The sequence below is a fragment of the Pelmatolapia mariae genome, linkage group LG9 (assembly GCF_036321145.2).
Source record: "Pelmatolapia mariae isolate MD_Pm_ZW linkage group LG9, Pm_UMD_F_2, whole genome shotgun sequence".
Lineage (NCBI taxonomy): Eukaryota > Metazoa > Chordata > Actinopteri > Cichliformes > Cichlidae > Pelmatolapia > Pelmatolapia mariae.
Window position 1 is genome coordinate 3,500,135 of NC_086235.1, and position 27,743 is coordinate 3,527,877.

General features: G+C 41.6%; 3 protein-coding genes across 9 annotated transcripts in view; 1 reads left to right on the plus strand and 2 right to left on the minus strand.

Moving 5' to 3' along the window:
- Positions 1–27,743, minus strand: part of LOC134634825 (zinc finger protein 224-like) — a 212,177-nt gene that overhangs the window by 139,883 nt on the left and 44,551 nt on the right. The window lies entirely within an intron of this gene.
- On the minus strand, positions 1,822–20,352 carry LOC134634822 (uncharacterized). Of its 7 annotated transcripts, XM_063484235.1 has the most exons (8): positions 20,073–20,352; positions 11,769–11,908; positions 9,612–9,693; positions 8,537–8,804; positions 3,939–4,959; positions 3,541–3,696; positions 3,150–3,242; positions 1,822–2,716 (listed from the first exon to the last, which is right to left on the minus strand). In XM_063484235.1, the coding sequence occupies exons 5-8, from the start codon at positions 4,641–4,643 to the stop codon at positions 2,393–2,395; spliced, it is 1,278 nt and encodes a 425-aa protein (XP_063340305.1). In that variant the 5' UTR covers positions 4,644–4,959; positions 8,537–8,804; positions 9,612–9,693; positions 11,769–11,908; positions 20,073–20,352; the 3' UTR covers positions 1,822–2,392. The 7 variants fall into 7 exon arrangements, with proteins under 7 accessions (XP_063340305.1, XP_063340302.1, XP_063340304.1 ...); XM_063484232.1 differs by having other exon boundaries at positions 8,537–9,744; XM_063484234.1 differs by lacking the exons at positions 11,769–11,908; positions 20,073–20,352 and having other exon boundaries at positions 9,612–10,434.
- LOC135933581 (uncharacterized) lies at positions 6,228–26,663 on the plus strand. The gene is made up of 7 exons (XM_065471686.1): positions 6,228–6,273; positions 13,874–14,372; positions 14,685–14,820; positions 15,106–15,699; positions 24,831–24,917; positions 26,114–26,319; positions 26,456–26,663. Exons 1-7 carry the CDS (start codon positions 6,228–6,230, stop codon positions 26,661–26,663), a joined length of 1,776 nt encoding a protein of 591 aa, XP_065327758.1.

Below are 27,743 nucleotides of genomic sequence, written 5' to 3' on the forward strand. Positions count from 1 at the left end.
TTGCAACATAGTAGGCTGTTCTAAACAGATTTTTCAGGTTGATTTTTAGTATGTTATTTACAGACTGAGCAATAATCCATTTCTTGCATTTCTCATGGGTTCTAATGGGGGCCTTTCTTAAAATTACTGGTCCCAGTAACAAAGGCACTTGTCAACTCAGAAATCGAGGGAAACCAACAACACACCCGGCAGAACATTATGTTATTTACACGGGTGCACATAAGTGGTCCGCATGTGCGCATTCGCTGTCACAATAAAAGACGCGCACCAGATAAGAAGTTGCAACGTGCGTTTGCGTCCATATAAAAGGCACTGTTTTTGTCCGCTAGAGTGGGATTTTCATGGCACATTCTGCACCAAATCTCTGTGCGTTCATCATTTGTTTAAAGCCAGCTCACCTCCTGCAACCACTGTTCCTAGAATACGCGCTTCTTTTGCGGTTGGGACTCCATCTGACATTTCTTTGGAGGTGGAGGAACACCAAAGTAATTGCTTAAAGCAGCTTCTTCGACATCTTTAAGAGTTCTAAACAAATGTCTGTCCTCCTCCAGAAAATCTTATGGACGCAAACACGCGTTGCAACTTCTTATCTTGTGCGCGTATTTTATTTTGACAGCGAATGCGCACCTGCGGACCACTTATGTGCACCCCTGGTTATTTAGCTTGTCATATTCCAGCCACAGAAATTCTTTTGTCCATGAAACCATAAAGCTGCACTTTCTTTTTGCCTTATAGTCTGATTTGTCATAACTTTTCCGTTTTGTGGTAAGCTTTTCTTTGGCTGTCACTTCTTCACCCTGACCGGTCTTATTTGGCTCAGCAGAACTAAAATATATATCCTGCTGCCTTTACACACGCACTCACATAACACTGAGCGATTCTCTGCGCGATCAACCTCTCACATGTTTAAGCTTCCTGCGGGAGATTTCACTTGTCATGTTTGATAGTAAACTAACGATTGATAAGACGATGTCAGAGGAATTGGTGCGCAAATTATCGTCACTCACCAATCAGTACTGTCGCTCTCTATACACAGTTCGCGCGATTGCAAAGTGAAAGCAAAAAACAAGCGCAAATTCAAATGCGATTTCAAAATGTCACATATAGGGCTGCTCGATTATGGCAAAAATGATAATCACGATTATTTTCACTGAAATTGAGATCTCGATTATTTGATGATATTTATTTAACAATAACAATGTATTGAATAATGGCTTTAAAGATTGTCAAAAATAGTGTAAAATAGTGTGCAAATACTGATAACAGTGCAAATGTTTGCAATATAAAAAATAAAATGTAAACATCTATGTTTAGTGAACTTTGCCATGTCGCTCTGTGGTGCAGCTACAACACCAAAGTTTACACACTACACTGAAAAAAGAAAATAGTTGAACCAACTTAATTGAATTATTTCAATTGGTAACACCTAATTTAATTAAGTTCTTTGAAATGAAGTTAATACATTAGATTAACACAACTGATTTAAGTTACATGTACTTAATAAATTAATTGTTGTCAAATAAACATTTTGCATTAATCCAACTTAAAATTAAGACATTTCAACTTAAAGTTTTCAGTTTTTCCAACCCAATAATTTGCATAACCCAAAAGTAAAATATTGCTCTTTGCTAACCTAATAATGTGGTTTAGTGTAAATTACTTTTTGTAGTGACTCTAAAATGAAATTTTAGTTTGTTTAATAAAGCTTAAATCAAAATTTTAAGTTGGCTGAAAATATTTTTCAAAAATTCAAAATCCAATGGTTTTTTTTTTAAAAATACTTTATTGTATAAATGTAATAAAGTATTACCTTTATGGCAACCAACACAGCTTTTGGTCAAACACATTACACATTTGTCCTTTTTAAAACACATATGCACAAAATGCAAGTAACGCTTAGTAGGACCACAAAGTTGTCATCAAAGTGTAAAGTGCAACACAGTATTACACAAATATCAATCTCAACACATATAGTGTCAACTATGAAAAAGTGCCCCAAGAGTATACAGAAACTTCTCTTCAGCTATAGCCAATGAATAAATATCTGAACAGTGTAGCTGACCAATGGGGATGAAAAAATATAAACACTCCTTTAGAGTTTTAGAATGTCACAACAGTTTGTTGTATAACTGAGCACATCAAACCTGAAATGCAACCTTTCCCTTGAAACGAAGGCAAATATGTCTGAAAAAAAATTAAAAAATAAATAAAAATACCATACAAAGTATGTATAAAAGCACATTAAATTGTGGTTTGAGGTCTCTTGGAGCATAAAAAAGGCCCAACATCCAAAAGAGACTACATATTTTACAGATTTTTCACTATATTTCCAAACACAGTTGTTCCTTCGCATTATGGCACAAGGCCATTTGTTGGTCATTGTTCTGTGCCATTACTGGGAGCTTTGAAGTTTGATATACAGATTTTGGACTTTGGGGGACATCTTGTGCTGATCAAGCTGCATGAAGATTTTTTGGAGCACTTCAAAAGTGAAGCGAAAGGGTTTTGGATAAGCTAGGTTGAGTGCATAGATCAAACCTAGAAGCAGGGCACAAGCTGAGGCAACCGAAGTTAGTTCATGCAACACTTCCACACCCTCAATGACAATGCCAATGTCTTCAGGTGGCTCCTGCAGTCCCTCCCCCTCCTTCCGAATCACATACACTGCCATGGTGACCTCCTCCAGGTCCTTCTGAACATCATCTGCTCCACAGTCCTACAGAGGGGTACAAGACACAAACACAAATCATCATTAGCCTCACTTCTTACTGTGATTAAGTGTTTGGGTGATGTACCAATATGTGTTATGTGCTGGGCTATTTCTTGGCTGGGTGTCATCACACACCAGAAACAGCAGAGAGAGGTGTATCAATCTGACTCTAATCAAATTGTAAGCAAGAAAGATAAGATTTCCCAACATGTCAAACTATTCCTTTGAACTTAAATAATCAAGTAAGCCTGTCTTACTTAAAACAAAGTCAATCCAATATGTAATGTGTTGTTGCTGGGAATTACATAATGTCCAATATGGTCATGATAATAAATACATGTCAGCAATCCAACTATGGTTCACGTGTTATGTTTGTTCTAACAGTTAACTTTTTTTGTGTCCCTTTGACAAGATATGCTGACAAACTGTTGAAACTTACAAGGTATTCCTTGATCAGGCCATCTGCATCTTCTCCCAGGAAGATGGTGAGGGCTTTCAGCACACATTCCCTCCGATGATTAATGTCCACAGTCTAGAACAACAAATGTTGATTAATTTTAAACTCTAAATTTCATAAGACAGACATCCTTACTCTTATTGCTTAACTTACATGTACTTTATTTAAAAACAGTAATTCACAAGCCCAGAGATTCATTACAGAAAGAAAAGGGGATGAGTTCAGTGGTGTATTTTTTGAGTCGCTAAAAACATTCATGCATATGAAAGCCATGATTAGCATTGGCCTGCCCATATTGTCTTTATGAAGGATTCAGATATATTTTGACAGCCCTCTTAGTTACGAAGTATCTTGTTTGATGGTACAGATTTACCTGGTCCAATGTGTCCATGATGTTCGCAATCTTTTGGCGTGTTGCTCCTCCTTTGGAATGTATGACTTTGATCAGCTGACTTGAGTGCATGTCTAACTGGGCCATGAACTTCCACTCAAGAGGAACAGCCATGAGCCTCTGGAACTCTGTATTTATCTAAAAACAAAACACAAATGACAGTAGATATTGTATTATGGAACAAAATGCTGAAACTGATTGTATGCCAAAATGTCTATATCCCAAAAAGTATAACATATATGGAAATTCTAAATGTAAATTCTTTCATTAAGTTCAGTGTTATAAAATCTCAACCACATCAAGTTATGACCGATTCATGAAAGTTAACTGCAATAAATCCTGAAGCATACAGACTTCGATCACTTCAGTTCCATTCTTACCTCTTTCTGTGTGAAGAGTGCAGGCCATCTGTCCTTCAGTTCCTGAATGCTTGGTTCTTGGTTTACCACCTCATGTCGTCTGTAGGCAAACGTGTTAGCCATTTTGTCTGCGATGACCCTTTCATTGTCCCTTATCCCGATCTCTGTCAGAAGTTCTAGTCTCACTTTTTCCATGCTGTCCAGAGTCTCACCAGTAGGAAAGGATGGATAAAAGTTAGCTTCAGAACGTTTTGGCTTCTTCACTTTTTTAGCAGGGAAAGCATCTGTAGTAGCTTTAGATTTCAGTGAGTTTACACACAGCTCTGGACACCCCTGTAATTTGAGCTGGGTCCTGTAGTTTGCCATTTTGTACTTCAGTCGTTGTTTCCAACCGTAGCAGCCATTGAATGATCCAGGTTCTTTCAAACATGGGTGCTTTTTGATAAGGGCCTCTGCAGCTGCGCAGAAATGTGCATCCTCTGGATAGGCCTTGTAACGGTAAATTTCTTCTGCAACTCTTTTCAGGATATCAGACAGCATTCGGGCGCTTAAAGTCAACATTTTTTGGCTCACACGGTACTCAGTATTCCCCCTCTCTAGCTGTAGCTCTGTGTCATATGAAAATTGGGGAATTGCAAAGTCTTCTGGCCACTGTTGTGTTCGAGATGACAGATTCAGGGGATGAGAGGATAATTGTGTCATTTGATGCCACCGAAATACCGTCATCAGACTCAAATGAAAGAGACAGAGATGAAGTGGACTGATCGGCACTGATCAAAGGTGGATTTGTTTGCTGGTGGATCACTTTGATTGTCCCCAAATTCCGAAGTTCGGTGGTAGAATTCAGATTGAAGAAGTCGTTGCCAAAGTCTTGGTCCATGTATTGCAGTCTGAAGTTACCTTTTAACCCAAAGGTAGTCTTTATCGTGCTGAGAAGGTCTTCAAGTGACTCTGGGATGCCATTTGGAAGAGTCAGCTTTTCAATGTTGTTCTCTCCTAAAATCACCTTCAGTCTTGCAGGTGTTGAACCAGCCATGGTGGTCTAAGAACAAAGCACAAGCACAGTTAGTGAGGATCAACATGTAAACCACTGACATTTCCAATTAGGAGAATTTAATGTCAAACTAGAGGAAAAGAGAGAAGGCAAAGAGAGGAGGAAAGGGGAGGAGAAAATGAAGAGGAGAGGTGGAGATCAGCTGAGGCAGCGAGGAGAGAAGGCAAACCGAAGAGGAGAGGGGAGGAGAAGAGAGATGGCGAGAATATGGGAGACATTGAAGAGAAGAGAGAAGGAGAGGAGGTGAGGAGAATATAGGAGACAACAAGGAGAGGAAAGAAGAAAAAGAGAAGAGAAGCAAAAGGGGGGAGAGCATAGGATTAGCATTCACTGACTGGAATCCAGCAACCTGCATTAAAAAAAATGACATAACTGATGAATTGCCAATGACATCATCACACCACTTTGGCTTGCAGTATAAAATAAATATGTTCTGAGAACACAGTATTGTATGGGTCTGGGTTTTGTTTTCCCACTTAAGAAAATACTTTATCATATTTTGAGGCCTCACCCTTTAAACATGGACATATCTTTTCAAGGTGACAAGACGCATCCCTCTAATTTTGTAGTCTGCCAGTGGGTAGGTATCATGCAGTTCTTGTGGCTCAACAAGTTCCACTTCTTTGCTTGGTGATGTTTTGAGATCATAAGCTCTGTAGTGTTCCATATACCATCCGCTAAGCTTTTTCAGAATGAAGATTAGTTTGTCCTGCAGTATCACCATTTGGATGATTTCACCTAACTCTGGCAGTCCTCCCAGTGAGCCGTGGATCAAGATCATCCCACACTTGTAGATTAGTCCATTATATGCTACACTTTTAGCCAAGCACACATTGTCCATATCTGGAGACTTCTGTCTCAGTGCATTTGAGATGTCCTTGTTAAGAACATCAATGTGAACAGTGGAAACATCTGTTACTTCCAGTGGGGGTTTGGCAAAGCTAATTGCATGCAAATGATATGCAATCTGATACTGATGTCTCTGTGAAAGGGAAAGAAGTACATTTTTGAAGCATCTGATGTTCCTTGCAACTCTTTTAAAAAAACTATGCTTTGCTTCGAATCGCATAGTCCATAGTGCAACCAGTGGCCCAAACTTACGGATCAAGTATGGATAATGTTCCAAGTAGTGGTGCTTTGGTTTAAGATTAACATCTGGGAAAACCTCTTGAAACTTGATTCTGTGCTCGGAGATCTTAAAACCAAGATATGCAATGGAGTCCTCAGTATGAACAGGACTGACAACAAGATCAACAATGTCCTTCAAGTCTGTTAAGATGTGCCAAGCAGGCTCCTCACAGGGTACACTCTGCCCAACGAACAAAGGCAAAAATCTGGTAAAACTCCAGTTCTCGTGTGCATTCCCTCCTACACTTTTTTTGGATGCAAAACTGAGAGCCACAGGATGAGGTCGATTTGTTTTGTCAGCCCACTTAAAGTTGAAAGATGATATTGCTTCATTCAATGTACATAATGTGAAATACTTTTTTTTGATTAACAAATTGAGGCAAAGCGCAAGTTCAAAAGGAACAATTCCCTCAAAAAGATCATGTACAACATCAGGTGGAAACCCAGTGGTAACATCAAAATGTGAGAGGTGCTTTGACAAAATACACTTTGATTTCACACCATAATAACTGGGCAATTTGTTTTCCTCAATAATTCGTAAATGATCTGCATGAATGTCTTTTGTTCTTAAAGTAAAGACTTCACTTCTGACTTCAATAGTCTGGAACTCTGATGTTTCTGCAGTGCAAAATCTACATACGTATGTCCCTGAGAAATTTTCAAAGAATCCAGCAATACTGTGTGCACCAAGGTTGTCGGCAACAACACACTGAACAGTGCCTTTTACTGTTCTGCCCAACTTTGACAGAAATATCCCACTCTGTTCCAAAATTACAAGATCATTAATTACAGGTTTTAACACGTTCTCATACCCATAGCACTTCAGATCATTACTTTTGATTAAAGCAGCCAAATAGATTGAGGTTAAAGCAGAATTACAGCCTGGTGGCAAATTACCCAAAACCCAGTACAATCCACAAATTTTATGCTTCCTCCGTGATGTACCAAGTGGATTACATATTTCGAATTCATCAATGTATAATATCAATGAAATGCTTTCCTGCTTGGACAACAGTCCATTTTCATGGAAGAAGTCACCATCGAAGATAGTTTTGTAGTGCACAGAAGTTTTTTGAGGCTGATTATCTACAGTATTCAAATTAACAGCCTGATCCAAGATTGTCTGGCAGTCAAGAATATGCTGCAAAGACTTTAAAATTGAAATATATTGGAATGACTTGTTATTTTTTCGGTCAAGTATATATTCCACTGGTTCCACTACTTTAAAGTGGCTCTTATAGTATGCTTTTCGTCTCCAAGGACTGGAAAGTGGACCTTTATCTCCAATTGCTTTTTTTACAGGGTTTGTCTCACAGAGTACGCTGGCTAGCTTTTCAACAACTGACTGGTCAAATTGGCATCCATTGTCTTGTAATACTTGGCTAATAGTCTTTTGGGTAATCGCCACAGAAACAGAACCAATCAAATATTTTAACTCCTGCAAAAGCTCATCTACAGCTGCATTAGACACAAGAAAGATGTGTTCCAACTTAAGGAGCACTGAAGCAATTTTAAGCTCAATATCCTTCTCTAAGTTTTCAGAATACCCATTGTCAAAAGCAGAATTTAAATTTACATCACTCTCTATAATTTCCACATCTGAAATATCACTGGCAACACTGGCACAAGATTCATCAACAGAACTTATTCCAGGCTTAAATGTGTTCACTGTACCAGAGTGTTTTCTGTATTTATGACTTTTGAAGTTCTCATAGACATTGGTTTTATATTCAGTTTTGGAACGCACATGTTACAGTCTCCTTATTTTTAAGATGCTGATAGATATGTTGAAAATATTCTCTTTCTGTGGAGAGTTGATTATGGCCACAAATATGGCAAGTGAATGTGGACGCAGCTTTGGAGACTGCTTGTTGGGCAGGGTGATTTCTTGATAGATGGCTCAGTAGGGCGTTCCAAGTCTTGAACCTACATGCACAATTTAAATAAGTGCATGGATATGAGTGGCCTCGTCCGTAATGCCTATGAATCAGTTTGTAGTGTTTGAGCAATTCAGATCTTTTTGTTAATGTTGTCCCACAGTCCTTGCATCTCCACATGAAGCACAGCACTGGAGAAACAGAGACACGCTTTACTGGGTGTATATAAATAATTTGAGAAAAACACAGAGGGAGAGTTGGGCAATATTACAATATATCAATATGGTGATATGAGACTAGATCTCATCTCATCTTTTTGCCACATTGCCCAACACAAAGCGAATCATTTAAACACAAAATGTATTCATCAAATGTAGCCAGCCCTCTCTAATTAGATTTTAAAGGGATAAGTTCAAAACAAAAGTTTAAAAACAAAACCCAAATGCCCATAGGTACATTTTTTTTTTTTTTTGCAATTGTTTTATATATAAAGCCGATTCCTGTTCAGTGTAAAACTGAATTAAGTTTAAATGAGACATTACTATTTTGAACTTGCATACCTTTGTTGTTGATGAAGTGAAAGTACGCAAGTTCACAGGTAAAACGAGCTGCCTGGCACGCCTCCACACAGGAATGCCCCTCTTGAAGTAGTCACAGAGCGGAGAAGAAAATAGGTCAGAAGGTGGCGATGGGGCATCACACTGGACACCAAGCCAAAGGTTGTGGCACTGTCCAGGGTTCCAACCAGAGGTGATGTAATCTTTCTGCCATCAGCAGACACCCCTCTGGAGAGGTTGACAGGAAGGAAAGGAAGCGCTACCCAAAGTCCTAAAGATTAAAGATATGTTCGAGTTAGTCTGTCGATCTTTCATCATGTTTACAGTGTTCATCTGCATCTATGTACTTATATATGTATTCAGACACAGACCAGAAGTGTGCTAGGTCTACAAGAAATCTGATGGCTGTATTTTCTGTGTTCAATAGCGTAATACTTTCTTCTATGATTTCTAATTTTGATTTTCTGCCGCACACCATCTCCCTCTCACACGGCTGATCCGTGCGTGTACGAGCGCTGCACGCACCCTTTCTCCTCGCCTTCTTAACGTCATGTACATTGAAAGCAATGCAAGCGGCAGTAAATGCATGCTTCCTGGAGCCACCACAGCTAAACTTTACCTCCTACATCACCCGTGGCCGTGACCGCATGAACTATTCGCGCCGACAGGCATACTGCGAACAACCACTCGTGTATAAATGCGCGCGCCCGAAGTAACGTAGTCTGAAGAGAACCGCGGCCCAGCTTGCCGCTATAATGTGCTAATGCTAATGAATAACTAACAGTAAGCCAACACCGACACACTGCATGAATACACAACTTTAAGCTAGCGTTACGATATTAAAACAAGAGAGTACCGCCGGCAAACTACTAACTTAACCTACATGTCCAAGCACAAACTACCAACAGGTCTGACATTTCGCTAATGTTAGCAGGGCTGAATGATAGCGGTTTGGTCAGGTCAGTTTACTAAACACTTAACAATACAGTTGGAATATTTTTATATCTAATATATTAAAATATGTGTTCTACATTTGACTTACCTTCAAGGACTATGGAAAAAGTAATATCTTCGTTACCTTATTGACCAAATTGTTCATGAGGTCCTGCCTGCAGCCAAGTGCCTCTCAAAATGGTGGTCTCAACCGCAGGTAGAAAATTCTGGAGAAGGCGGAGACGTCATGACATCAGACGCACTGCGTCACGAGAAACCTAATTGATGCAGGTTGACTCTAATGAGAATAGCAGGTTACATGTGTACTAAGGGAACAACACGTAATAACAAGTTGATATACTCCACAAATGTAGACTGGCTCCACTAAAGCAGAAATCTTAATGAAACTCACTCTGAACTTTACGTAACTTCAACTACTGCTGAAATACACTTTTTAGAGTGTATGTCTACTTGATCCACGTCTGACTCCGTGAACCCATAATGTTTCCACACCACTGAAGGGTTTTTTTTACCTCTCTTTTCAGCCAACGGCAGTCACTCTCCTCTCCAAATAACTTCTGCTTAGCTTTCCGAGCTTCCCTCTGTTAGCTCCTCTTAATTGTTGTGATGGTGTTCGAAACGCAGAGAGGTGCGCTCGATTTGCCACACGGAGCAGCGCGAGAGTAAAGCACGAGGGAGGTGCTAATAATCGGCTCAGTCATTTTTAATGATCGTTGAAAGCCCAGATCGTAATTTAGATTAAAATTCGATTAATTGAGCAGCCCTAGTCACATATTGGCAGTGGTTCACCGATGCCAATGACATATTTACCCAGCTACATTTCTGAAAGAATGCAAAAGCATTGACATATATTTTTCCTTCCTATGATAGCCCGACGGGCAGGGCAGGGATAGATTCTGGTAGCCCGACTGGAAAAATCGCTAGCCCCGGGACGTCGGGCTAGCGATTTTGCGAGCCCTGTATACATATAATTTATAAACTCAAAATGCACATTTCACTTGAAAATTAAGATGTGCAAATGTGAACAAATGAACTTGTTAGAGATATTCATCTCCTGTTGAAAAAAAAACACAAAAAAACGCCAAACAACCCAACAAAACTGCACTGAATACAACAAAATAATTCACAGTTAGGCCAAATTAATAAGTCTTCTCATCAGATATTGATTCTTCTTTCCTATGTGACACAAAAATAGTTAAAAAAAGTTAATTCCCAATAAAACTAACTGTAAGATGTTTAACCACATTGCTGTCTGTATTTTTGTTGAAGTCCTAATTGACCACCTTTAAAGTGTTTGTGCTAATAACATCATGTACAGTCAGACAGGCATGCAGAACAGCACTGACTGGGAGAGGCTTTGAACAGATGACACACTCAGTTCAATTCAACATATAAGACTTTAAGAACGCACAAGCATCTACCTAAAGTATCTACTTATTTAACCTATCATCTGTGATATTATTATGTACAATTATAATGTATAGTTCATCTCCCTTCAATAAACAGGCAGCATTAAAGTATGAAATATTCATATACAAAAACATATAAAAGTATCTCAGTGGCTGATAGTGCCCCACAGGCCTCAGTGTGAGCTTGAAGCCATTTATAATCTGTAAGTTGTTTAATGTGTAGGTGCTCACGACAAACAGATTTGAGTGAAAGCCGGGGAACTGAAGGCTGAATTGTGAGCACAAACATATTGTGTGTGGTGTGTCTATCTTACACTTCAGTTATATTTTTTTAATATAACAATAACAGTGTAACTAGGGCTGTGCAATATGACCAAAATCTCATATCCCGATAGGAGACATTTCTCATAACAATAACGATATATATCACAAATGTGCATTTTCTGTAAATTCTTTGAATTTCACATAAGACTTCAGAGTCTTCAGCTGGGCGTCGTGTAGCTGTAGTCGAGGGTTTTGACCAATGCATGAAGCTATATATCTTTAGACATAAGTTGTAATTTCCGCCATTTTCTTTGCGGGTATTGCATGGTGTGTTGCGGGGAAAAGACTGTTCTAAGAGTTTAAAGAGTTTAAAGTTTCTTTCGACGGCTCTTTTTTGCCTCTCATCCGTAAACTTTCTCCGTACCCTTTTATGTGATTCTTGCATAGGTGGGAGAAGAGAAAAAACAAATACTGCAATAAACAGCACATTTTGCAACACCACGAAACAAACAATAGTGTATAATATGAAACGATAGATGTTTTCATATCGTCGCCATATATCTTATATATATTTCATGTTACCACACAGTAACAGATATTTTTCTCACCTCCTGTATTGAAGTCATTGTTTCCTCTGTAGTGGCTGAGCTGAGTCCAAATGGCTGAAATTGTTCCTCTGCTGCTCCACCAGACTCTTCTCCTCCTGTTACTCAGCTGGGACACAAAAGTATAGATATGTATTTTATCCCTGACAAGAAGAAGCAGAGCAAATAAACATTACTACACTCCTCAGTGACAACAATACCTATGAAGCTTCAAGGTGAAACCCCAGAAGCAGCTACAAAAAGAAAGTCATCAGCTGCCTACAAGAACTTGAAAGGGAAAAAAGCCACTGAGCGCCCTGCAGACCACCACCTTTACCCAGGGGATACTGCACCCTGTATATATGGACTTCCATAGATACACAAAGAAGGAGTCCCACTCAGACTCATTGGTAGCAGCATAAACTCAGCCACCTACAACATTTCCAAGCACCTCATCACCATCCTAGCTCCCCGTGTGGGGAACACACCCCATCACATCAAAAACTCTGCTGACTTCACCAACAAGGTCCACAAACTTACACTTGATCCAGATGAAAGCAGAGTGTCCTTTGATGTGGTCTCACTTTTCACTTGTATACCTCCAACCGAGGCAGTGGAGACTGTCAGGAAACAACTACATCAAGACAGCTCCTTACAAACCAGAACCAGCTTCACCCTGATCAGGTCTGCACACTGTTAGACCTCTGCCTTACCACCACATATTTTAAATACAACGAGGGTTTCTACAGACACAAACATGGATGTGCTGTGAGCTCCCCAGTGTGTCCCATTGTAGCCAACCTTTACATGGAGGAAGTGGAAAGAAAGGCTCTTTAACAGGGACAGCACCGAGCCACATGATAGGGTGAAGCAAAGTTTCACAATGGTTTCACTCAGGACCTGCTGATAATGACACACACATTTTTCCACAGATTTGCTCTTGTGATAAGATCAATGGTCAACAGTGGGTCGACGACCCTTTCGGGGACAACCCCCACAAGGGTTTAAATACCTGGGACTCTCCACCATTTAGTTTTAGAACTGAAAAAGCCACTTTTGGATGAGAGGTGAAACGTTTAAAAAAGCTTAAAGAAGTCCAGTCATTTTCTTTCTAAGCTTCTTAGACTCAGAAGAAAAGCTGTCCAGCTTTGTGTGTCTGTGAAAATGCTTTTTACAAATCCTGCTGGAATCAGTGTTGTTACAGCTGCAGTCAAAGCAAGATGGAAATAATCAAGAAGGAAAGTTCAAATCTACTCAGATTAAATGTCTTCAGTCAGTGTGTCAGCCTCCAGTTAACAACAGTGGTGAGAAACTGCACTACTGAACCTCCACTTAGGGCTGGGCGATATATCGAGTTTTTTAAAAATATCGATATATTTTTATACGATGTGACGTAGATGTGACAATATCCTTTATATCGATATAGTATAGGTTACGTTATAATTATACTTGCGGAGCCGCAAGTTTGCCTCTCTTTCGTCCACTTTTGTCTCTACGCAACGTTACTCGACCTCGCCTCTCCTTCACTGAACACAACTCCCCCTCCTCCCCCATCGCTTCACCTACAGGCAGCGACAAGATGGACACGGCAAATCTCCGTTAACGAGTTACTGCGCATCGCCCCGTGCGTGGGGCTGGACGGCGTCAATGTGTTAACGAGCTAACCACGCTAACGCCATGCACGGCCCGAAATCGTTTCATTCTCTCAAAAGTTGACAGTGCGCCTTTTGTATGAATTCTGGTTGTGCTTGATGACCTCGAATTTTATGTGGTACACAGCGCTCAGCAATCTGTCAAAAAATGTTTTAGTGCGACTTTTGTAAGCTACGGAGCTGCACCGCTTGATAGACTGTCGAAGCACTACGGCTACCGGGGAGCCTCGCGGAGTGATACGTACTGTGTGTGTGTATATAAGGACCATTGACTGCACAATGAACTACTTGCACTAGGGCATGTGACGTATTTCCGTTTCCAAATACTACCGCTTGGACGTTTCCGGTATGTTTGTTTATCTATCGGTAGCTATGCTAATGTCACTTCAGAAAGGAAAGTATTTAAAACAGAACATTTTCAAAAACAGGAGAAGAAATACTCTGAGCATTGCTGTGTCCCACTTTGTTCGGCTTCAGCCAGATTTAACGGCATACTAAGTTTTCATGGCTTTCCGACCCATTCCGACTTGAGAAGACAATGGCTGGTAAACATACGCCGGGATCATTTCACGATTACCTCTCACACCAGGGTCTGCAGCAGACACTTTGCCAGTGATCAACTCATAGAGCCAACAACCCTTGATGGTCGAAGGCGGCTTATTAAAGGGGCTGTACCAACACTTTTTGAGTGGAATGGCTATAAAGTTGAACCACTGCGGCGTAGTGTTTGGGAGAGAACGGAGCGACGCCCTGAACTAGTTCCTCCTGACGATCAAGAAGAGCACAGTCTTACAAGAGATCATGACTACTGCTCAGTCCCTGAGCCGTCTGCATTGGACATATCTGCATCAGCTGCAGAAGACCTGTCCAAAGACGTGGAGACTCTGAGGAAGGAAATACAGGAGTTACGTGTCCAGCGAGAATTTGGGTTACAGCGTTTTGCTGGCTCCGACACTGACATCCGATTCTATACCAGGTACACCTAAGGTCTATTCAAGTTAACTGTTTAAAATATACCAAGGTCACCATCAGTTAAATTTCAAAAGTGTTTCCAGTCTTAATGAAAACAAAATAGATATTTACTTTTTCTCTGCTGATTGTATGGTTCATGTAGATGCTTTAGTATTTAAACGATATGCTACAGGTAAAATACAACACCAAATAGACTCTTAATCAGACTACGTTATACAGCATACCATTAGCATATTTGTCACAGTTTACATTATTTTTATGTCAGTGTGTAATGTTAATTAATGATTGACACAATGTATGTCTCTCTCGTGAATAGATTTCCAAGCTATGATCATTTGATGGCATTTTGGTTTTTGATTGAGCCTTGCATCTATAAAATGATCCGGGTTTCAAGAGCCAAATCAGCTGCCAATAGGAACGAAGAAGTGTTGACACCTGCACGCACATCAACGGTAGGTTATGGGTTTGTTGGTAGTTAGAACTAGAGGTGTAATGTTAATGTATTTATGTACAATAACATTACATTATGTACAATAGCATACATACACAGGTGTATATATGCTAAAGGACTCAGCATCCTTTACATACATACACCTGTGTACTACAGCACCTCATTGTTTACCCCATGGTACAGTATGGTATGCATAACCATTACAAAACATTTAGCCCAGAAAAGCATAATTTTACTATTTCATAGCTTAAGGAGTAACATTTTCCCTTATGTTTTCACCTTCCAGAGGCAGCTGCTACAGCCAATTGACGAGTTCTTTCTTTTCCTGGTTTTCCTGTCAGTTGGTTTGAAGGAGAGGGACCTGGCACACCGATTTAACATACACCAGTCCACAGTGAGCCGCATTATTGCAACATGGACAAATTTTCTTGCCACTGCACTGGGGTCTCAATGCATCTGGCTTACACGTGAAGAAGTGCAAGCTTACCTCCCTGAGGAATTCAAAGATTTCTCAGACACCCAGATGATCCTTGACTGTACAGAGCTGAGGTGTCAGACACCATCCTCACCACTTCTCCAAAGTGAAATGTACTCTTCGTACAAATCCCACTGTACGATGAAAGCCCTGGTTGGCATAGCTCCACATGGTCCAGTGACATTCATTTGTAATCTGTATGCTGGTTCGGTTAGTGATAAGGAACTATTCAAACAATCAGGCATTGCTGAGAAGTTGACTGAAGACATGGCAGTGATGGTAGATAAGGGCTTCCTAATCACCGATTGTTGTAAATGCAAAGTGTACTGCCCACCTTTTCTATCTAAGCAGAAGCAGATGCCAGCATACCAGGTTAAGGAGACGCAGGCCATAGCCAGACTCAGGGTACATGTGGAGCGAGTCATTAGGAGGATAAAACAGAACAAACTTTTTGATAGCATCATTACCATGTCACATGTTTACAATATCAACCAACTGTTTGCAGTAGCATGTATGCTGTCAAATTACCAGAACACAGCATTAGTTAAAAAAATGGGTTAAGTGAGACAAGATGGACTTTTCCCAAGACACCAGTGCCAGTACAAGGAACTTATGGAAAATGACCTGCAGCTGAGGCCACTACAGTTGGATTTCTTCCTTGACAAAACTTGATTACAGAACTGGTACTTGAGTGCTGATAGTTGAGTTCCAGTTATTGATAATTCTAATTCATTGCAAATGTTGAATGTGCATAATACTGTTTAATTATACTACTATATTACTATTCATATTCAACAAAATTGTTTATCAAAATTATAAAGTAAATCACTAAATCGTTTTAAAATCATAAGTGACATTGTGCTTTTGTAACATCCAAAATACCATTTGTCATTTTCTTCATTCAGTTGTGTTACTGTCTAAATGTATGTCAGTATGCTAGGCATGGATTTTTAAAAACTTGCCATGTAAATAAGTTCTGCACAAATTCAATGTTTTAATGTGTGTTTTTAAAAAATGAAATTGATGCCATTGCTTAAATAACAGTTTATTGATTTCACATAAAAGTAACATGTAACAACAAGTTACAAAAAAATTCATGAAATACTTTGCAAATAAAACATCAGTTATTTTGTTCCAGCCAGCCTGAAGGATCTGTTTTCCTTTTTGCTATGTTTTCACTGTTCATTTTTCCAAGCACAGGTATTTTGGCATATATATGTAAAAAAAAGAAGTAGTCAGCCCTTTCTCTGATTGCATTGTGCACATCTGTATCCATGTATATTCTTTGCACTAGGTAGTCCTCTTGTGCCCACACAACAAAGTCACACCACTGCATCCCACTGATGAGCAGTTGTCCTTGCACTTGCCAGTAATATGCGTGGCTCTTTTTTAGTTTAGGGGTACCACATTCCATCTGCACATATTTGCAGTCAATAAAGTTTTGTACATTGGGACATTTGAATTCGACAAGGCCAAACTGGGGGTATTCATTGGGGTCAAAAACAACACCATCAGGAGATGCAGCAAGCCAGGGGGCAATGGGGTGAATGACCAGACCACAGGGTGAGTAGTTAACATTCATTAGCCTACTATACTCTGCTGCTATTGCAGGCTCCATCTCAGTTCCTCTCCTCATGTCTGCTGTCTGCCTTGTTCCCTTCAATATACGCTCTGCTAGTGACTCTGCCGAGCTCTGGCCTCTGACGTGACACACCTCCCGAAACCTAGAGGCAGTCACTCTGGGCCTGCGGAGCTGATGCCACTCAGATGAAGAGCTTCGCTCACGTGTAGCTTCCTCTATTTTGTGAGCCATTTCCAGAGTTACAGACAAGCTTTTCAGATGCAGAAGCTCCTCTTCTGAGCACACAAACACACAATCTGATGGCAAGATGTCATACCCCTCCAGAGGCAAGTGCGGTGTTGGTGGTGCATCACGGTGTAGTGTGATGTACCGGGTTGTCAAAACCGGCTGCTGATATGACAGAACACTGCCCTCCTGCACCAGCCCAAAAGCACTTTCCACAAGGGGCTTGTCAGGTCTCATGTTCATTGTGGTCACAAGTGGCCTGTCCTCAATATTAAATTTTGCATATGCTTCCGTTATTCTGAACAAGCAGGGATCTGGTAACGGACCCACCATGCCTCTGTAGAAGCCACTCCTAAAGAAAACATCAATGACAATAATGTAAGGAAGAAGGTTATTATACTGAACAACAACTAAACTAAAAACTAAAAGGTGTAAAACAGTGGTGCATAAGTTAGAGACTGGGATGTATATGTACATGACTGAGTTAGCCGTCTTCAGAAAGTTTAATGTTGTATGTAAATTGTCTGTGAAGGTTCTCAGTCATCCAGGTCATCGTAGTCAAAGGACTTTGCAAAGAATGTTGTATGTAAATTAATACCTATTCTGACACATGTATGTATGAACAAATAGCAACATGCATTTGTAACACAGGAAACCAAATTTTACAAATCTAATTACCGTACTCCAGTCTGGGCCATCCTATTTGGTACCGGCTTAGTGAAGATCATGGAGTTGATGGGTCCTGGCTTCACACCCTAACAGAAGACACATTTACTATGGATGGTGTTGCTGTTCATGTGTAAACATGGACTAATTCAAAAACTTTAACCTCATTTAAATTACCACTGTCCGTGGCTTGTGCCATTGCTGTTCAGATTCCGTGCAGCTATGCACAGGGGGGACAACCGGCACTCTGAGCTGTGAGTAGTGTGCTGTTTGGAAGAGCAGTGCCACTGTGTGATTGCACATAACAGCGCCTGCCACACAGGAGCACTGGCTATGTGTCAGTACCATCGGCGATGAATCCAGAAGCTTAATCTACGAAGAAAGAACGAAAATTAAAAATGTAACATCATCTTCATGGAAGAGCCGAACAGGAACATAGTTCAGTGTTATGGTTACTGACCCCTACAGGTTTACCCTCCTGAATGCTTAGTGTTTCCTTCTCTCCCTATTAAAACAACTTAACCATCCTTGATAACTGTAATAACTTAGATTGTGTATATTTGCAGTATTAACTTGGTGTCAAATGTTTCTGATCACCCAAACACATGTTGATTAAACTATCTGACTAGTCAAATTAGGAGTGATAAAGCAGGGAGACAAGGAAAACATTCAAGTTGATGGGCCTTTAGGAATGAACTTAACTAATGCTTAAATGAACTACTGAACGGGGATTAACAACTTTACACAGCTTCCTGCCTACACTTAGTCTGTGTGGTGCCTCACTCTTCCTCATTGACCTGTAGCACAGGGCTCTCACACCGACCTCCCCTGACAACCTGTCTTTATTGGACACTGAATAAAGATACAAGTACCATTAGCATTATTTCTGTATTACTCATGTCAGCACGTCTTAAACATTTATACTTTACACTTAGCAAGAGTAGCATTACATAGTTAACTACCTCCTTAGTTAGCCAACTACCTAACGCTATTATAACAGTGTCTAACAACAAAAGTGACATTAGTTAAGAAAACCTCAACTATAGTTTCGGACGACATAAAACACCGTTTAAGAAAACATGTAGAGAATTGACATCAAATGAAGGACATAGCGGAGTACGTAGTGTTTGCATTTGACGTTAGCTAACGTTTCTTTGTCGGTTAATTTACGTTTTCTTACCTTCGTAGTTGTGTATATATGATGCAGCATATAACTTAAATCCCTTATCTAATTTGCTGGCGGGGGTTGTCGTCACTCTGCAGATCCGATGTTCAATTTTGGGAGCTCTTGTAGGCAGCGAGTGTAGAACGTCGCCATGGTTTAACCATACCGGAAGCACTGGGGCAGGACTACATAGAACGCGGAAGTGATTGTGCAAGTAGTCCATAGTGAGCTTTTTGTTGCACAAAAACAACACAGTTTTCTTTTATTTATAGTGCATTATCATTTAATAAATGCTCATAATTTATTTTTGAGTAATTTCTTCATGTACATCTATGCTGTATGTTAATAAAAAGTGCCTGTGTGACATCTGGGACACAGCTTTGACTAAGAACTCTCTTTTTGTTCTTGCTTTATGGCTTTAAAAAATATTGAGATATATATCTTATATCGCCATCCAGCTAAAAAACTATCGAGATATGAATTTTGGGTCATATCGCCCAGTCCTATCTCCACTGACTGAGTAACTGCAGTTTGGTGCTTCATTATAACTTCATGGCAGGAAGTGTTTCAGAGTGGGGACAGAGACAGTTTCAAAGTTCAGGTTTAGTGAGGCTAAACTCCAAAATCTGTTTTCAGCTAACGACTCTGCTTCTGTCTGGAAAACAATCAGACGGTGAACCAACCACAAACCTAAAGACCCCACTCCACCAACAATTCACAGCAAGCAAACAGCCTGAACAGCTCCTGCTGTGGATTCTACCAACAATGACGTGATCATTACTTCACAGTCTCTCCACCCTTCAAGGGTTCTCTCTCTATACATGACAGGTGTATGACGATACTGCAGCGGATCGCTCTCATTCACTTCCTGTTATCACTTCAAATAGAAATGAGGCTGTAGAGGTTTGGTGCATGCAGAAAAACAGCTGCAGGGACAATGAAAAGACTTTTCTGCTCCAACTTCTCCCAGCATGCTGAGCTAATGATTAGCTGGTGTTTTTCTCCAAACACTCTCTCACTCTTCTCTCAACGTGTTCACAATAAACTGTGAACAGACACCGAGGAGAGCAGCAGAAGACCTCATTCAGGAGCTAAACTCAACATGAACTGAACTCACAGTAAAGTTAGCTCGGTGCTTACCTTTAGATGAGCCCACAAACCGAGAGAAACTCCGTGATGAAGCCGGAACTCTTTCCAAACACAGGAAACAGATCAGGGAGCAGAGACCCACGTGGTTCACGCTGATCTCAGCTACGATCCAGGAGACAAGGGTGGGCAGATCGATGCAGATATCGATCCAGACGTTGGTAGTGGTATATGATCGATACTTTAGTTTGTTTCTCTCCTCTAAGTTCACTGCTTTACTCCCGTTTCATGCAAAAGCAGCTCTCTCCGCTCGACTCCTCTCCTGCACACACAAATGGCTCCGCCCCTTTCTTACTGATCTGCTGTGATTTGTTACTGTGCGATCACGTGACTGGACTGCCCTGAGAAACCACGGGTCGTGTTCGAATTCATTGGCTGTATCCCAATTCACGGTCTGCAGCCTTAAAGTACGCAGCCTCAACGGTCCTCAAGGGCCGCGTACTCAAAGACCGCTAAGGCTGGAAGTGCGAGGCTGGAAATGTGTGGTTGACAGAAATGAAGGAGAACACATTTTGTTCATTTGTTTCTACACGAGCTTTGTGTGATTTAATAAGTATCTGAGGCTGAGACCACAGGACTGTAAAACATGATTGTTGGGCTTCATTTCTGTACTGAACAGTCATTTAAGATTAGCTAGTAAATAACAATTAGCTAATGTTGTTCATGAGACTAAAGTCAGTGTAAATATAATGTGGCCAATATAACAGTAATTATATTAATCATTATAAGTTATTACAGCAGTGAGTTTGAACTCTCAAATCAAATCACTTTTATTGTCACATCACATCTGCAGGTACAGCACGTGATGTGAAATTCATGTGAGTGAACTCTGTGTCAAATACTGAGCTTCAGTAAAGATTCAAGTTGCAGTTATTTATATTTCCTATCACCTTAAATCTTCACTCAAAGACAAGTATCTTTGACAGTGTATATACAGATGTATTATACATAAGAGACAAATGTTCCTTCAGTATGTTGGCATTATTACATTTGGCACAATGCTTACATATATGTATAAAAAGAAAATGTACGAGCTGTGAAAACTGTTTCTGATAAACAAAGAGTAGACTGATATATGAAATATTCCTTTATTGGGTGAGAAAATCAGACCATGTCATAACTGCTTTAAGTCATACAGAATAGATATCAGAGCCTTAAACAGGCTGACTTCTGCTAAATGGGTCAAACTGGGCAGAAAGTAAACAAACACATAACATCCTTATAGAATATGATGTAACACTATAGATCAACTTACCTCAGAATATATAAAGCATATAAACAATTACAGCAATATGATGCAACAAACACAGCAGTGCTACTAATCCAAAATACTCAAAGCTTCATAGAACTGAAACAAACATTTATTTTTAGCTCCATTCTGCTGCTGATACATACTTTAGGTTTCTGAATATTAAACTTGTTGCTGCCTTTCATAGTGTGTAACTTGAAGGCCCTGAGTACTTTCTCCCACACTGAAAACACTGGAATGATAACATTATTTGAACATTACCTAATAAGACTGATTCAGGACAGACAATTAGTTATGTTAAACTTTCCTAGCAGTCCTTCACAAACAGGGAACAGTCTGTCTATTCTCTCCATCTGTCAGCTGCTGCTGGCTCTTCCTCCTCCTCTTCCTCACACACTGCTGAGTTTGTCCTGGTGGATCATCAGGGGTGCAAAGCCTCACAGATGATGTGCAGCAGTGGGTCCCTCAGTCTGTCCTCACTCTGACACTTGCAGTTGTTATACATGGAAATCAAATGTGTGATAAGCTGCAGGATTCAAACACAAGTGTAACTTATAAATACATGTTCATACTTTTATTCCACAATCAGAGAGAAAGAAACAGAGAGAGAGTGCAGGACAGACAGACAGGTGACAGTCTCAGGTGTATACACTGCTACAAAACAGCACAAGAGAAGGAGGATTTAGTGTTTGTGTTATTACGAGTGCTAAACAAGAAGAGTTCCAGATGGTACAGTGGACACATGTGTGACTCCTGTGATTAAACAGGGCTCTAGACTAACTTTTTGACATGGGCGCACCGGTACGCCTAACTTAAAAAATTTAGGCGTACCGGCACAAAAGTTAGGCGCACTCAAATTTTTCAACCGCTTCGCTTAACACCGCAGTTTTACATGTGCACCTTCTTTGGGGGGAAGTCCATACAGACAATATTCATTTCTAAATTATTAACTAACAACCTTGTGCTTAAAGTGCTTTGTCAATATTGTAGAAAATGTTAAACTTAATCATCAGCTTGGCCTCCTCTGATGACCTGTTTGCCACTGCCTGCTGCTGAAAGGCAGTGGGGAGAGGGGACACTTGGGCAGTGCATTTATTGCAGCATGAAGTGTGTTTTCTGGATACACTGTGCTTTTTCAGCATTCAAAGATTGATGGCACCGTGTCAGAGCTGGCTATGAATTTCAGACAGATCAGGCCTTAACTTAACACAAAAGTTATCAATAGTTCTTTTCATCTTTTCTTATTACCCACAGCTACATCCACTTCTGTCAGGCCTAGGCTGCTCACTAGGGCTGGGTATCATCACTGATTTCTATAATCCATTCGATTCCGGTTCTCAAAGTCCTGATTCGATTCAATTTAGCCTCAGACAGTCAGAAATATTATAATTCTGATCATTTATCAGTACTGATACATGTGAGACTTCATCAGAATTGTGAACATCACAGTAGATGCCTTTGTGTCAAAGTAACTGACAATAAAACACAGAAAAACATGAAGGAGATTTTCCTGGTCTGGCTTTTTATAACAGATAACCTTAAAAATATTCTGCAATATTCTGCAATTTTGCATAATTTTAAGAAGTTTAAATTTCTTCAGTATTGAACAGCAGAAATTAGGCTTTCTTGTCGGACGTCATTTACATGAAAAAAGAAAAAGACAGCGCTGTAAACAACGGTAGACTGGTGGGTAATAAGCGAATGAATAATCCAGAAAACAGATTTGAGACGGGAAACTGTTCTTGAAGTACACACAGGGAGCTGTGTAGAAAGTGTAATTTTTATCGTGGGGAAGCAAAACAGCAAAAGTCAGAGGGAATTCATGACGACATTGATCAAATGTGAAGCGTAGTTTGCTGCTTCTTTTTGGCTCGGCGAATTTTGGTTGGAGAGACAAAACCTGCAGCTCAGAATCAGCGCAAAAAGACGTAAACACAGAGCGACCCGACGCATCAGAATCGCTAAGCTCCGACAGCGTGTCCGTCTGCGGGCCGTCCGGTGAGAAAGCCGAGAAAGACAAAGCTGATTCTGATGCGTCGGGTCGCTCTGTGTTTACGTCTTTGTGTGGAATCCGTTAATGAATTGATATCGCCTTATTAAAGCTACTCACCTCTCTCTTCTACCTGCACTTTCCACTGGACCACGGCCAATCAGAGAGGTCCCGCCCCTGACTATCTCTGATTGGTTTAGTCCACGATAGGGGCATAATGTGTGTCTGTTGTTGACCACACGGAGTTGCAGAGATTTTTTTTTTGTTACCCAAACAGGTGCGACCAACTGTTGGTAACAAATGTTTTTCTTTAGTCGCACCACGGAAAAATTTGGTCGCAAATGCGACCAATTTGGTCGCACTCTAGAGCCCTGTTAAAGCATCTTTCTTTCAGCTTAACGAGTGAACCGTCAGCTCGTTCAAACACACGTTAAAGTCCGTTTGGCTCGACACCACCGAACAGAGGCAGCAATATAACATAGCTAACATTAACAGTGCAGTGAATCCTGCTTGTGCCGTGATATTCAGGACTGCAAACCGAGCAGCATCACTGACTTTCAGCTTGTTGTGTTTGTGGATATATGACTGACTTTAATTATCCATAAAATCATCACATTCTCTGTAAGATTAAGGTCAGCTATTGAACGGCGTATATTTTAAAGTAAAGGCTTTAAAACCAAGTTAGTACAAACATCACTAATGTCACATAACTTTGCCGACATGTTGCCAACAGTAATGTTTTAATGTTCTTCGTTATTAAACATTTGCACATAAATAAGTGACATAATATTCAGTACTTACTTTTAAAAGTTTACTCTTCGGGCGCTCCTCTTCCAACGTTTTTTTTTTTTTTCGGCAAAAATTATCCACACCCACCGCCGCGCTATGAAGTCTGGGATATGTTGGGCCATGAAGTCTACACCGACCCATCCTTTTTTTTTTCTTTTTTTTTCTTTCCCCTGTCCTGTTTGGATCTTTAGCCATCAGAATTGTTGTCTTAAGGCCAAGAGAGATGCCAAGCGGATTTACTTTACCAAGTGGATCATCATGGCCTTGCCATATTGGTCCATTTGATTGACCTTTATTATAATTATGTATGTATTTTATTTTCGGTTGTTACAGTCGGGACAGACATGACTTGGGGATAGGACAGGGAGAAAGAATGAAAGAAAGAGAGGGAGAGAAAGAAAAATAGAGGGGAGAAGAGCTGGTGAGAAGGGGGAGAAGAAAGAAAGAAAAAACAAACAAACAAACAAAACACCTGGATCACCTGTATGGAGAAAAAAAAACAGAAGAGAAAACAAAGAAACAAAAAAGATCAACATAATAAATACAGCACCATCACAATAAACTAGCTAGCAGTAGATAACAGTAGATACTAAATATTAAATGTTATTGTGCAGCACGCAAGATAGACAGCGCACAATGTGCTTTGAGGTAGCAGCCAAGAAAGGTGTAGTTTGTGTCTGTGAACACCCGTGTGTACACCTGTGTGCACACCTGTGTGGATCAGCACGCTTGTATTCCAAAGGTTTCTCCATGTAACGGTCTGCTAGGGAGTGAGGGGGGCCATAGCCCCGTCCCCCAGGGCATGAAGCAGGTATGGAGGAGATCCAGGCCCCAGACATCCAGAGGCCCCAGAGTACGAGGACCCAAGGAGGACCACCAAGGGGGGGCAACCGTGCCACCCTCCTAGGAAGAGCTGAGGAGAGCCCCAAACGAGAGGTCACCCAGCAACCACGGAGCAGAGGCCAGAGGGGGTTGCAGTGGCGTGCCCGTGGGCTCTGCTGGCAGCCAGCTGCGCCAGAGAGGACCGAGCTTCAGGCCCAGAGGCCCGAGGGCACCCCACCCCCCCAGAAGGGGCCCAGCCGGGCCACAGGCGCCAGGCCCCGCCAATCGGCCACCAGGAGTGAGCTGGTACATGCATGAGCGCCCAGCCCCAGTCGACAAGAACCACCAGCACACCAACGTCTGAGGGCATCAGCCACCGGCAGGGAGTGTGGTGAGGGGAGATAGGCCTCCGTACTTTGGAGGGCCTGAGATGTTCCCAGAGAGGTGGAGTCTAAGACCCAACCTGACATATAGACACAGACGAACAGGCGCACGCAGACTCAAACGTGCATTCCCACCCCCATATACACAACCAAACACTCGGCACTTACCCAACGTGTAGACAGACACAAATACAGGTGCTTCTCAAAAAATTAGCATATTGTGATAAAGTTCATTATTTCCTGTAATGTACAGATGAACATTAGACTTTCATATATTTTAGATTCATTACACACAACTGAAGTAGTTCAAGCCTTTCATTGTTTTAATATTGATGATTTTAGCATACATAACTCATGAAAACCTGCATGGTGCTTCCTGCCAGAGAGCAGCACGGCTCCTCCCGAAAACCCTCAGTGTCTATATGCATTAAAATTGAGGGTAGGGCACCAGCGCCAGAGGTGGGTTGGAATACACCGACCATCCTCTGGATGCTGTAAAACGTGCCCACCCCCAAGGCCCTATATGTATGTGTTATGTGAGAGTGTGAGTAATGTGGATGTCTAGGTTGCAGAATAAAATTGAGGCACAGGCGGCCAGAAGGGGACAGAGGGGGAGTGCCTCCCCTGCACCCTGGTGACATATCTGCACCCCAAGCCCTGCGTGTGTGGGTGGGTGTGGTAGAGCGGGAAGAAGGAGGTAGCTGAGGATGGGGAGGGAAGAAAGGGAGGAGCAAGCGGCCCCTCCCTGGGGCCAGCTCCCCCGCTGACCCCAGTAGGCACCCCCAGCTCTGGAACCCACCAGGGAAAGGGAGCCCAGGCCCATCCGGACCAGGGCCCACAGCAGCAGCACCGCCCAGCCCTACAGAGTCCAGGGCAGCCCACCCGACTCCACCGCAGAGAAAACTGCACCCACCCCATCATCCAATCATCTCCCAAACTACACAAGACAATAGTCACCCAGGTTGAGTTCATTCTCTACCTCTCCTATATCTCTCCCCCACCTGCAAAGTGAGCTCCTGTAGAGAGGAGACCACCTGCAAAGATATAACAGCCTCCCCACCAGTTAGAGAGCCCTCTAGTTGGGCCGATGCACCAGAGGTCCCCTGCACTGGGGCTGAGCCCCCCTGCACCCACCCGCCCACAGCCCCGGCGACACAACAGCCAGGACCGAAGCCCCCAAGGCCCAGCCAGCACCCCAGACCAGGGGCGGAGCACCCCCAGACCCCCAAGCCTCCACGCCGGTCCCGGACCCATCCGGGGGCAGCCAGGTCACCAGGCCAGTAACCAACGTCCACCAGTACAGACCCTCCCCCATCTCCGCTGTACGCAGCCACAAGGAAAACACCATCTAGGAGCCCCCAGAGCCGCTAACCAGGTCATGGCCACATCCCCCGGGTTAGGCCCTCCAGGGAAAACGTCCCTAGGGACTCCCCAGATGCCCTAAGGCCGTCCCTACCCCCATATCAACCACAATAGCGAAGGCAGGACCAAACCATGACCCCCCACCCCCAGATGATGAAGCCGATCAAAGGAGCCCAAAGGGATTGATCAAATGTGATGGCAGAGGCTGTATCAAGACTAATGTGATCTATTAGATGGTTTTTATATTGATTAGAATTAAGATTATTTTTATTTTTCCAGTTAAGGAGGACTGTTTTCTTGGCAATGCATAGGGCCGTAAAAACAATGTGGGCTGTGTTTATTTCTGCAGTGACCTCATCCAAGTTGCTCAGTAAGCACACTAAAGAGGAGGCTGGAATGTTACATTTCAGACACTTTGATAAGTCTTCACATATCTCACGCCAAAACTTCTGAACTGGTGGACCCATCCTTAAAATTCAGGGAAATGAAGGACGCATTTGAGGGCCGCATTTTGAGCAGCCTTTGAATTGGGACAGCCTTCGTCACGTCACTGTGACGTAATCGGCCTTAAAATGCGGCCTTTAAGGCTGCAGACCCTGAATTAGGATACAGCCACTTACAGCTCACTCTTTTCGCTCCCACATGGGCAGCAGCTGAGATGAGTTTGATTTGTTCTTCTATGTTTAAACTAGTGATGGACAAACGAAGCTTTCTGAAGCATTGAAGCTCGTATTGAAAAATAGTTCATTAATCAAAGCTTTTCAACAGTCCTCTCTGGTGACATCTGGTGGCCAAAATATAAAGAGCAGCTTGAATCTACAAAATAAAATGCACTGCTTCATTATGACTGCCCACTCTACAGAGTGGAGTTCTGTCTGACATTGGGCCACTGTTGTGTTGCTTTAAATGTGTATTTTTTGGGGGTTGTTTATTTATTCAATAAATGATTTTGGTCAATAAACCTTCCCTGTGTGGTCTTTCTTTACTTGTGACTTCTTGATGTTGGAAAATACATATAATAATGTACAACACATTATGTAGTATGCTTCTGCTGTGAGGTCCTGCCTCCA

Bases quoted from the DNA above. Each gene is read 5' to 3' on its own strand.
- LOC135933581 (XM_065471686.1), top strand. From the start codon at position 6,228: ATGTCCTTCAAGTCTGTTAAGATGTGCCAAGCAGGCTCCTCACAGG. The intron at 14,821-15,105 runs GTAGGTTATGGG...TTCACCTTCCAG, and splicing joins CACCTGCACGCACATCAACG to AGGCAGCTGCTACAGCCAAT. The intron at 15,700-24,830 runs GTACATGTGGAG...TGTGTGGATCAG, and splicing joins AGGCCATAGCCAGACTCAGG to CACGCTTGTATTCCAAAGGT.
- LOC134634822 (XM_063484230.1), bottom strand. From the start codon at position 18,977: ATGCTGCATCATATATACACAACTACGAAG. The intron at 18,140-18,947 runs GTAAGAAAACGT...CTTTCTTCGTAG, and splicing joins ATATATACACAACTACGAAG to ATTAAGCTTCTGGATTCATC. The intron at 17,454-17,779 runs GTAATTAGATTT...TGTTTTCTTTAG, and splicing joins ATGGCCCAGACTGGAGTACG to GAGTGGCTTCTACAGAGGCA.